Here is a 12,575-nt window from a genome sequence, read left to right as displayed (position 1 = left end):
AACAAAATCGGGCACAGCAAAGCAACTAAAATTTTGCAACGAAACGAAACCATAACCATAGTCATCCAATACTATTGATAAAATTCGATAGTGAAGTAGGTAAATCGATCGTATTAAAGTAACCTCATTGTCTCAAAGGTAACAAAAAACTGCCAAAATCTGAAGTCCTTTTTGAACAAATAACAACTCTAAACAATCCGACAATGCTAATTTGTATTCCACGCAGTTAAGATGCAATAAATCGAAAATCATGATTTTTTAACATCTAGTCCTAAAAAAATACAATGTTCTTTGCCTCGGCGAAATGTGATTTATTTTTCCTATTTATTCGACGTCCGGGGAAGATCGGTCTGAAAACTTGGAGACAGCGGAGAGTGGATTTTTTAGCATTGCGTTGCTTAGACTGCGGAAGAGCATTCGGTACGATGTCATGTGGCAACTTTATATCAAAAGTGAAAAAAAAAAATCTAAAAAGATGGAAGTTTTGCTGAAATTGTTGTCATTCCACTTATCTGATCTGATAGAGGAAAATTTGCTGGGATAGGTGATAATGCATCAGACTTTGTCAATTTTCATAAGTGGTGTACCATAGGTCTCAGTCCTCGGGCCCCAGTTTTTCCTCATATCTATTAACCACTTGTGAAAAATGTCGTTTAAAGGACAATTTTAATGTGGATTCAAAGAATAAAGCAAGTCTCGATTATATAACAAACCAGCTTGAAGAGTGTTGTGAAATGAACCACATTAACCTTAGCATAATAAAGTAAAAATTTCTTTTAAAAAGCACAGGAAATTGGCAGTGTTCTTCGATTTAAAAATTGTTGAGTTCAGTAGCAATCAAAAGAGACTTGAGAATGTTCTTTTAAATTGGGATGGTAATAACCAAAGACAAAAGATTTTCACCTCATCAAAAGGAGTGTGTCAAAACTATGCTCCAAAGTAAACATGATAAATTTCTATAATGCACAATCCATTCATATTTAATTCTAGGCCTAGTTTTTTTTGTTTGAACCAATTTTTTATTTTTCGCTAACAATTTTTTGTTCACATGCGGCAATTTCACTTTGATTTTTGCTGCTTTCAAATTTTTGTATTGGTTTTATTTTCTAAATGGTTTTCTCAATCCATTCATAGTTATTCCGGGTCTCTCCCGTTATAGCCCCCCCAGCTTAGAGGGCATGTAACCTATAGCCCCCCAGATGAAAATTCATAACCACCTCTTTAACACAAAATCGGAAATCGATGTAGGCGAGCCACTGAAATTAATAACCACTTCTGTAACACAAAATCAGAAATCATTGTAAGCGAGCCGCCGGATGATGACATGGGCTTGCCCATTTTAATTGATTTTAGTTGACTTCTCATAACCGCATTTCAGCTGCTACAGAGATAATACGAAATGGCTCCTATGAACTTAATGAAAATTGTAGAAACCTGCAAACATAAATGGGAAACATAAATGGGCTTGCCCATTAAAATTGTAACCAACAATTGTAAGCATAAATGATGAATTTAATTGTATGCTATAACTTGATTTTTGGGGGGCTATAATTTTCTGGGGGGGGGGCTATAATGGGAAAGACCCGTTATTTCTAGGCCTAGTTTTGTTTTGTTTAAACTAAATTTCCATTTGTTGCTAATGGTTTGTTTTACAAATGCGGCATTTTGAAATTGATTTTCTGATTTTTGTTTTTTGACCTGATTTTTGTTTAGAAATGGTTTTCCCAATTATTTCAGTCTGTCCTTGGTCTAGTTTTTTGCTTTGCCAATGAAAATTCTTTGATTTGTACGTCAGGACTTTTGCCCTGCTATGTTTTTTAGTTCGTCGTCTCCATTGAAGATTGTTGCGACCTGACTTCTTGGAATCGAATTTTTCAATTTCAGTGACTAATGCTTTGCAGTTAAATTTTGTGTACGTGACGTCGTTTGTTCTGCTTTTAGGTCAATTGCGTGCTTACCTCACTCAAAAAAATGACTTCTGAACTCACTTAATGAACTTTATTATTTATGAACATTTACTAGTTAAAGATCAATAGTGTGCATCCACGTAATAGCGTTGTCGTCCCCTTTTTCTGGACGTTTCTGTGTCATTGGAAGCTACAACTGGCACATGAACATCGCTCAGCAACGACAAATAAATTGGGAAACAGTTGTTGAAGATTCATTCTGATCTATTCAAGCAGAGGACTTATTCTTTTAAATTGTGCCTTTATTTTCGTTAAAGAGATGTCATGATGCTAAGTCTAAAGCTTCAAAGATTGTATACCGAGACGATAAAATGATTTAACATTTCGTTGTTTCAGTTTAGTGACTATGTATTTGTCTGCCAGTTTGGATCTTGAAGCGGTGAACTGAATAGGGTCACAACATGCGGAGTGATTTGTAGTTTGCGGCTTTCGGTCTGCTATTTGTCTAACGTTTCTTTATGGACGGAATTTATTTATCATCGGTGAGTAGACGAATTAGACGGTATTTCCTTCACGTCCGCAAATTGTTTCCCCGAATCGATTGTTATTTACCCCCCTCCCTAAAGTTGTAGCTATTAATTTTTCCCTGTTAGTCTTTTTTGTCATTTATTAAATGGTCTTCCCGGTATACGAGTTGACATTTGGTTTAGAGAAACGGAATATATAAATATCGATTCTAAATCATTCCATCAATTGTTCTCAAACGAAGATTGCAGCAATTATGTTAGTCTGTTGGTCCTTATTAGCCGCCCTCATCGTCCCAGCTAATATTTTGCTCCTATTTTTGTTTTTTTTACAGTTCAAATAATTTGAATTGTATTGGGGTGCTGTGTTTTTTTTACGACTCGATAGGAGTATGTATAGAGCGTCTTTTTGCGACTCGAAGAGTGTTGGAGAAGTGTTTTTTTAATCAATTTTATTGGAGTGAATTTCGAAGCAGCAAATGAAGCACGTGAAAAAGTTTGGAGTGGCTTGGGTGCTCAACGCAATTGAAGAGTGGATGGTTTTTTTTTCAAAGGGCTCTTTTTCTTTACAGCGAGAATTTTGAAAAAAGCAGTTTTTTTCAGATTTTTTGGTTGCGAGGTTTGGCTATTATATTGTATTAGTTTAAGGATTGTTTTGATAGTGGTTCGAAGATTCTTGGTTATTGGTACGTGTTTAAGCTAGTTTGGAGGTTTTTCATCTATTTTGCTGTTTTTAGTTGAATTTTAGCAATTTTTGGCTTATTGTGTTGTTTTACTGATTTACGTGGGACTTGACTAGACGCTTATAACTTACGGAGTTTTTAGATACCAATTGATTACAGTCTTCTTGGCATGAAACGTTGTTGTTGAGGAAAAATGGCCAAAAATTGAGACATTTAAACCTATTTTTCTTAATTTTTCGTGTTTTTTAATTTTACAGATTTTTCTTAGCACTTTATGACGTGCCTATTGTCCTGTGAGTTTTTCAATACTCTATTTGCTAAATAGAACTGTTTTTGGTTTTATTTGCCTTTGTATTTTTTTTTTCAAGTCATCATATTTTCAATTTTTTTAGTTATTCAAGTTATTTTTAAAAGCGTTTTAACAAATTATAATAGGATTTGAAAAGTAAATTGTTCAAGTAAGTTTTCCTGGTTTCTTTGGTTGACTTTTGAATAATTCGATTTTGATTTTAGGGGTCTTTGTCAAAGATAATTCAGTAATTTTGAGCAAATATTGACCGATTTTTGAACATTTTTTGCTTATATTTGCTACGACAGGGTTTCTCTTCAATGAAATAAATAGTACAAATTTCTAATTTTTTCTTTTTTTTTGCTCTTGACATTTTCCTGTTGTTTAATGGAAATCTGCAAGATGTAAAAGTTTTTTATATAAAAATGATGGCTGGGAAGTAGTTTTCTTTAACAATTTGTGAATAACTGTTAGCTAAATTTTGCAAATTTTATAGATTATCATTTTATTGTCCTTCATTTCCTTTCCCTGAACTCTCGTTTTCTCTGCATGAAATATTTTTGTTGGTTTTCCCATTAAGTGGTAGTCGTTTAATAAACGACAGCTAGCCTTGTCGCATGGTATTTTGCGAATAGTTGTTTTGAAGTTGCAACGTAAAAAACAGATTTTAATCCGTTGATTTACCACCTTTTTTGGTTAGATACTTCTCCATTGTTCATTTTCCTGTTTTTGGTTCGAAATGGTTAGTGTTTTTGAGTTGGATGTTCAGTATGTCAGTAAGGATTGTCAGTTTTCCCCTTGGATTGGTTTCTGGAATTCTTCTGGACATGTTTTGACCGATATTTTTTTGGTGTACTTAAAATAGGATGTCAAATTCAATGCCGCATGTAAGTATTTAGGTCAGAGAGTTGAATGGATTGAAGAGCAGACAGATGGGAGAATGGTTTTCTGTCGATGCCGCATTTTTGAGACAGAGCGAGAAAAGTAGGCGTGAATGACAAGATCTCATTACATTTACAACTTTTAAACTCCATCTATGAAGACCGCTTTGGGAAAAAAATCATTCAGTTTTGCAGTCCCTCACGAATAAAACCTACCAAACGAAAACGCCTCCAGAAAGAAGCCAAAAAAATTTTAGTCTATGAAATCTTTTGTAAAGCTCATTTGGGTATGTGAATAGTGCTTAAACCAATAATAATAATAAATGAAATATTACTCTTCTGGATTCATTTTTCAGTTATTTTTTTTTGACATTTTGCGTCTTTAAAATTTAAATTTTTTCAGCAAATTTTGGTTTCATATTCAATTTTATTGCTTTTTGGGGAGTTGTAGGATTAAAATAAGTAATTCTGACAGTTTTGGTGGTCCTTCAATTTGACGGATTTCGTTTTGAGTTGAAGAAAAGCGCATAAATTAAAAAAAATTTTACCCAATTTTTTTGCCTATTTCCTCTCATTTAATGCTAGCTAAATTTGTGTATGATAATTCCTAATTCAAAGCTGTTAGGTTTTGATACTACGAAGCGACACATGAAGACTGAACATGGCAATTGTTACTGAAGTACATTATACACATTTTTCCCCGTTATTTTTGTTCTTTGCATTTTAATTGTGGTTCAATGTTCCCTGCCGCGTTTTGAGAGATTGACTGAACTAGCAGAAAATTTAATGAACCTAATTAAGTGTTGGAGTATAATGCTAGTGGTTTTCATGAATTTGACGCTATTCAATTTCACATTTTTTTAATGATTTTTTTTTAGTTTTGATAGTATGTAATTTTGTGTTATTGTTTAGTGTCATTAGGGACCGGTCTCGTAGAATGCTAATATTGTTTATTGATTTTATTGTTTTAGTTCAAAGCTAACTGTTAATTACTTGTTAAATGTTGTCAAACGAGGTTTGTAGAAATTATATTAGTCCTGTTGGTCTTTTTTTTAATGCAATTTTTCGCTTGGCCCATTTCGTCCAGGTAGCGCCCATGGGATAAACAGGTAGCGCCCAGCGGGCATTAAATTTCATTAAAAGCGTTTAGCCGCGTTTAGTAGTCCTTCAAGTGCTTAGCATGGTAAAGATATTGGGAAGGCCGTGGTTTAAGGTTAAAAGGTCATTTTTAGCCTTTTTGAGCCCAAAATGTTGCAATCATTTTTTGAATTTTTTCTTGGACCAGTCTAAAATCGAGGCTGGTTAAAGTTTATATTGACTTTTGCAAGACACAAGTACTTTTTATGACCATTTTAAGAGCTATGTGTCGTGGTAATCCAAACAAAAATACCCAAATTTATACTAATTTTCAATTTTTTTTCAAATTTTTTGGAAATTTTTGTCATGGTGAGTTTTTTGAGCCATAGGTGTAAAGGAACATCCTCTAGGGTTTAATAATAGGTTATTGCCTAGATTCTGGTGATAATGGAATGGTTTTCTACATTTTAACATCACGAATTTTAGCATTTTTTAAAAAAAAACTTGCAATTTTTTGACATGTATTGTCATTATTCAAGTTTTTCAGACCCAAGGGCCAGAAAACCTTCTTTTGGGTTTGATAATAATTTACTGAAAAAATTGTATTAGTTTTCAACTCTTTAATATCACAACTTTTAGCAATTTTTTTAACGCTGCGAAGCTGTAAGCTGAGCGGAGCTATATTGCGAAGTCCTTGTTTTTTTGTCGTCTGACGCTCTCTTTCGGTTTCTTTTTGTTCACAAAGCAAAGCTGTAGAAGTCAAAATTTCTGAATTACTTCTTCCTCTCACTAACGGCTTTTGAGCGCGCGACGTCATTTCTCACGATATAGAAAGTTTGTCTGATTAGATTTTGATAATACGTGACTTACCTCACTGAATAAAATGAACGTTGCACTTTAAAACCTTAGTTTACTTTGAATTAAATCGAGGTTAAATGAACTCATAAGTAATAAAGGTGCCCAATGAAAGGGCTTCTGCGCAATGAATTTTAATAAGCTTTCTTAATTTATCGCTGAATAATTTTTACTTAGCTTTTTAGACAGCGTCGATACCTTTCTCACCTTATATCTCTATCTCTTTCTGTCTCTATTATATTGCACGCAAGTGTATTTTTTTGCAGCTATTCCGGCAATCTGTCGCTATGTTAAACTTTGTAATATTTTTCAAGTTTAAATGTTTTTGTCATTTTGTAGGTTTCTGTGGCATCAAGAGTCAAGTAACCTCCCTCCTCCAGTGTTTGGTAATAGGTTACTGTATAGTTTCCAGATGTAATGGAATGTTTTTCAAGATTTTAACATCACGACTTTTAGCATTTCTTTGAAAAAAATGGCATTTTTTTTTAATTTTTTGACATTGTCCTTATTTAGGTTTTTTTAGCCTCAAGTATCAGAAAATCTCCGTTTGTGTTTAATAATAAGTTAGTTGAATGGAATGTTTTTCAAGATTTTAATATCACTAATTTAAGCAATTCAAAAAAAATATTTGCAATTTTTTCAAGTTTTTTTGAATGTTTTTGATTGTTTTTTTCTGGCACCAGGGGCCCAGGGACGTCCTCCAAGGTTTGATAATAAGCTGCTGATGGGTTTCTAGAGTTAAGAGAATGGTTAGAAATATCTTAATGACTACAGTTTTTGCAAAATTTTTCTTAAAGTTTGATGCAAAATTTTTCTTAAAGTTAAAATTTGTTAAAATTTTACGATCGTTTGAGAGTTTAAAGATCATTATTGGCCAATGAAAATCTAAGTCATGCAGATGAGTTACCCGATGGAACTCCAGAGACAAAAAAACGGCTGTGAACTTTTTTTTTGCGAATTTTTTTTTCAAATATTGCACTCTTCAGTTTTTCTTTGGTTTAATTCCTGAGAAGGCTAGAAAACCAGAAGTTGCTGAGTCGGATCGCATCTTGGAAAATATTCCTAGCTCTCTCTGTCGGTTGGGATTTCTTTCCTTCTTTTTATCGTTCACATCTCACACTTGAACTCTCACTCTCTCTCCTTGTGTTGATGCCGAACTTCAGCTGCTGTCATGTGGCGTGATGTTATCATTTGTTGCCCTCACCTCACGCCAATCCTCAGCTCTGTACGCTGTTTGGGCGCAGTGCAGCCAAAAACAGTCCTCCCGCCGTTGCCCCCACCAAACTTGCCCCCTCATCAGCCCTTCGGTGCACCCCCGCTGCGCTCACCTCATGCCCATTCACTTAAGCTAGAGCTGGCCTCACTATACCGTGGCTAGCTACTGACAAAGCAAACGCCTGGCCGGAAGCTTGAGAACTATTCGCCCGACGTTAGTGGGTTATTTTCTTTTCATGAGATACTATCGACATTTTGTGGTTTGGTTGTCATCTCAATTGGTTTGTCATCTCAATTGGTTGTCTTATCTATTAGTCACCTTAATGACAAGTCTCATGATTTGCTAAGGATGCCTAAAAATAGATTTAGTCGTTTCAGTTTTTAGTTAAGTTTTTTTAAATGTTACTCTTTTTTTTCAAAAAATGTTTTTTTTTATTTTTGGAGTTTGTTTAGTATTTTTGTTGCTCTTTTAATCACTTTAATCTCCTTAACGAGAGATTCCACTGGTTGCTAACGACTTATAGAGGAAATCGATAGGCCGCAATAGTTAGTAACAATCGATTTTGTCGTTTTCCTTATGGTCTTGTCGCTCAGTCTCAAAAAGGAACATTGAATTATTTTTGGCCTTCTAGTGTAACCTAATTTTAGTCAGCTTATTGGCTGCAACTTTTAGCTAACGTTTTCATCCAATGAGGATTTCAGTTAAAATTTTTTTAAAGTTTATGTGAGTTCGTGAATCTTGGCTCCATTTGTAGTTATACTGTCCCTTTTTCCAATTAGAACTGCAATTTTTTTTAAATGAATTTGAGTTTTATAACATGATGTGTCTAAAGGATTTGGCGTTTAGTTATGAGGTTCTCTATGTGTGGCGTTAGTGGTTATCAAAGTTTTTGTTTTTTTTTGGTTATTTTCCTCAGTTTTGTCTATTTTTGTTATCTGTGATTGATTCCCACAAACTTGATGGATTATTTACTCATTTTAAGGACGAATAGTGTCAATATGTTTTTTAAAATTGTTTTTATCTTGGGGTTTCTTAGAACCATAAGTCTTGGAAAGAGAAATTTTCGACTTTTTTCGGTTTTGAATTTCTTTTGCCTTTATAGGGTCATGGGCTTTGTTGACTGTCTTACTTTGATGTTGCTGTAAAAATTTAATTTTCGAGTTATGAATCTGTTCAAATCTTTGGATTTCAATTAAGGTAGTTTTTTTGTTTTTTTTTGGTTTTACAACTGAAAAAAGATTTTTTTTAAACATTATTTGACGCTTTTGTCTGATGACTTCTGGCTTTTGAAACGGAATAACCAGTTGAATCCCGGCAGGATTTTAGTTGCAATAGAGAACCTCAGATGACTTGATTTTTGTGATTTTCATTGTGTTGAATTTACTGAAAATGCTGGGAACTTTCAAATTGAAGCTGAAAAGGTCGCTTTTGAATTTTTTGACCACCAAATTGTTCGTTTCTCTTGTTTTTGTCTTTTTTTCGAGTGTTCTTAAACATACTTCGGTTTAAAATTGTTTATGCTCCTAATTATCCTGTGCAAGCTGGAAATGCTCGTCATAATTGTTTGAGTTAAGCCATGCAGATGAGTTACCTGACAGAACTCCAGAGACAAAAAACGGTTTTGAACTTTTCTTATTGCAAAATCTAGAAATTTGTCTTTGAATTTTTGCACTTTTATTTTTCTATGATTTATTTACTGAGAAGGCTAGAAAATCAGAAGTTGCCGAGTCGAATTTCTTCATAGAAAAATATTCTGAACTCTCTCTGTTGGTAGGGATTTCTTTCCTTCTTTTTATCGTTCACATCTCACACTTGAACTCTCACTCTCTCTCCTTGTGTTGATGCCGAACTTCAGCTGCTGTCATGTGGCGTGATGTTATCATTTGTTGCCCTCACCTCACGCCAATCCTCAGCTCTGTACGCTGTTTGGGCGCAGTGCAGCCAAAAACAGTCCTCCCGCCGTTGCCCCCACCAAACTTGCCCCCTCATCAGCCCTTCGGTGCACCCCCGCTGCGCTCACCTCATGCCCATTCACTTAAGCTAGAGCTGGCCTCACTATACCGTGGCTAGCTACTGACAAAGCAAACGCCTGGCCGGAAGCTTGAGAACTATTCGCCCGACGTTAGTGGGTTATTTTCTTTTCATGAGATACTATCGACATTTTGTGGTTTGGTTGTCATCTCAATTGGTTTGTCATCTCAATTGGTTGTCTTATCTATTAGTCACCTTAATGACAAGTCTCATGATTTGCTAAGGATGCCTAAAAATAGATTTAGTCGTTTCAGTTTTTAGTTAAGTTTTTTTAAATGTTACTCTTTTTTTTCAAAAAATGTTTTTTTTTTATTTTTTGAGTTTGTTTAGTATTTTTGTTGCTCTTTTAATCACTTTAATCTCCTTAACGAGAGATTCCACTGGTTGCTAACGACTTATAGAGGAAATCGATAGGCCGCAATAGTTAGTAACAATCGATTTTGTCGTTTTCCTTATGGTCTTGTCGCTCAGTCTCAAAAAGGAACATTGAATTATTTTTGGCCTTCTAGTGTAACCTAATTTTAGTCAGCTTATTGGCTGCAACTTTTAGCTAACGTTTTCATCCAATGAGGATTTCAGTTAAAATTTTTTTAAAGTTTATGTGAGTTCGTGAATCTTGGCTCCATTTGTAGTTATACTGTCCCTTTTTCCAATTAGAACTGCAATTTTTTTTAAATGAATTTGAGTTTTATAACATGATGTGTCTAAAGGATTTGGCGTTTAGTTATGAGGTTCTCTATGTGTGGCGTTAGTGGTTATCAAAGTTTTTGTTTTTTTTTGGTTATTTTCCTCAGTTTTGTCTATTTTTGTTATCTGTGATTGATTCCCACAAACTTGATGGATTATTTACTCATTTTAAGGACGAATAGTGTCAATATGTTTTTTAAAATTGTTTTTATCTTGGGGTTTCTTAGAACCATAAGTCTTGGAAAGAGAAATTTTCGACTTTTTTCGGTTTTGAATTTCTTTTGCCTTTATAGGGTCATGGGCTTTGTTGACTGTCTTACTTTGATGTTGCTGTAAAAATTTAATTTTCGAGTTATGAATCTGTTCAAATCTTTGGATTTCAATTAAGGTAGTTTTTTTGTTTTTTTGGTTTTACAACTGAAAAAAGATTTTTTTAAACATTATTTGACGCTTTTGTCTGATGACTTCTGGCTTTTGAAACGGAATAACCAGTTGAATCCCGGCAGGATTTTAGTTGCAATAGAGAACCTCAGATGACTTGATTTTTGTGATTTTCATTGTGTTGAATTTACTGAAAATGCTGGGAACTTTCAAATTGAAGCTGAAAAGGTCGCTTTTGAATTTTTTGACCACCAAATTGTTCGTTTCTCTTGTTTTTGTCTTTTTTTCGAGTGTTCTTAAACATACTTCGGTTTAAAATTGTTTATGCTCCTAATTATCCTGTGCAAGCTGGAAATGCTCGTCATAATTGTTTGAGTTAAGCCATGCAGATGAGTTACCTGACAGAACTCCAGAGACAAAAAACGGTTTTGAACTTTTCTTATTGCAAAATCTAGAAATTTGTCTTTGAATTTTTGCACTTTTATTTTTCTATGATTTATTTACTGAGAAGGCTAGAAAATCAGAAGTTGCCGAGTCGAATTTCTTCATAGAAAAATATTCTGAACTCTCTCTGTTGGTAGGGATTTCTTTCCTTCTTTTTATCGTTCACATCTCACACTTGAACTCTCACTCTCTCTCCTTGTGTTGATGCCGAACTTCAGCTGCTGTCATGTGGCGTGATGTTATCATTTGTTGCCCTCACCTCACGCCAATCCTCAGCTCTGTACGCTGTTTGGGCGCAGTGCAGCCAAAAACAGTCCTCCCGCCGTTGCCCCCACCAAACTTGCCCCCTCATCAGCCCTTCGGTGCACCCCCGCTGCGCTCACCTCATGCCCATTCACTTAAGCTAGAGCTGGCCTCACTATACCGTGGCTAGCTACTGACAAAGCAAACGCCTGGCCGGAAGCTTGAGAACTATTCGCCCGACGTTAGTGGGTTATTTTCTTTTCATGAGATACTATCGACATTTTGTGGTTTGGTTGTCATCTCAATTGGTTTGTCATCTCAATTGGTTGTCTTATCTATTAGTCACCTTAATGACAAGTCTCATGATTTGCTAAGGATGCCTAAAAATAGATTTAGTCGTTTCAGTTTTTAGTTAAGTTTTTTTAAATGTTACTCTTTTTTTTCAAAAAATGTTTTTTTTTATTTTTTGAGTTTGTTTAGTATTTTTGTTGCTCTTTTAATCACTTTAATCTCCTTAACGAGAGATTCCACTGGTTGCTAACGACTTATAGAGGAAATCGATAGGCCGCAATAGTTAGTAACAATCGATTTTGTCGTTTTCCTTATGGTCTTGTCGCTCAGTCTCAAAAAGGAACATTGAATTATTTTTGGCCTTCTAGTGTAACCTAATTTTAGTCAGCTTATTGGCTGCAACTTTTAGCTAACGTTTTCATCCAATGAGGATTTCAGTTAAAATTTTTTTAAAGTTTATGTGAGTTCGTGAATCTTGGCTCCATTTGTAGTTATACTGTCCCTTTTTCCAATTAGAACTGCAATTTTTTTTAAATGAATTTGAGTTTTATAACATGATGTGTCTAAAGGATTTGGCGTTTAGTTATGAGGTTCTCTATGTGTGGCGTTAGTGGTTATCAAAGTTTTTGTTTTTTTTTGGTTATTTTCCTCAGTTTTGTCTATTTTTGTTATCTGTGATTGATTCCCACAAACTTGATGGATTATTTACTCATTTTAAGGACGAATAGTGTCAATATGTTTTTTAAAATTGTTTTTATCTTGGGGTTTCTTAGAACCATAAGTCTTGGAAAGAGAAATTTTCGACTTTTTTCGGTTTTGAATTTCTTTTGCCTTTATAGGGTCATGGGCTTTGTTGACTGTCTTACTTTGATGTTGCTGTAAAAATTTAATTTTCGAGTTATGAATCTGTTCAAATCTTTGGATTTCAATTAAGGTAGTTTTTTTGTTTTTTTGGTTTTACAACTGAAAAAAGATTTTTTTAAACATTATTTGACGCTTTTGTCTGATGACTTCTGGCTTTTGAAACGGAATAACCAGTTGAATCCCGGCAGGATTTTAGTTGCAA

The 12,575-nt window shown here is 34.4% G+C and overlaps 1 protein-coding gene across 1 annotated transcript in view; it reads left to right on the top strand.

Annotated features, from left to right (window-relative positions):
* The first annotated feature begins 2,295 nt into the window (after positions 1-2,295).
* The window catches only part of LOC142342107 (uncharacterized), a 30,848-nt gene continuing 20,568 nt past the window's right edge, over positions 2,296-12,575 (top strand). The window contains exon 1 of the mRNA XM_075393293.1: positions 2,296-2,449. Coding sequence (XP_075249408.1) covers positions 2,426-2,449 — 24 coding nt within the window. The 5' untranslated portion in view covers positions 2,296-2,425. The remainder of the gene's footprint in view (positions 2,450-12,575) is intronic.

The sequence above is a fragment of the Convolutriloba macropyga genome, chromosome 7, assembly GCF_964194025.1.
Source record: "Convolutriloba macropyga chromosome 7, txConMacr16.3, whole genome shotgun sequence".
Classification (NCBI taxonomy): domain Eukaryota; kingdom Metazoa; phylum Xenacoelomorpha; order Acoela; family Convolutidae; genus Convolutriloba; species Convolutriloba macropyga.
This window is presented reverse-complemented; position numbering and strand designations above follow the sequence as displayed.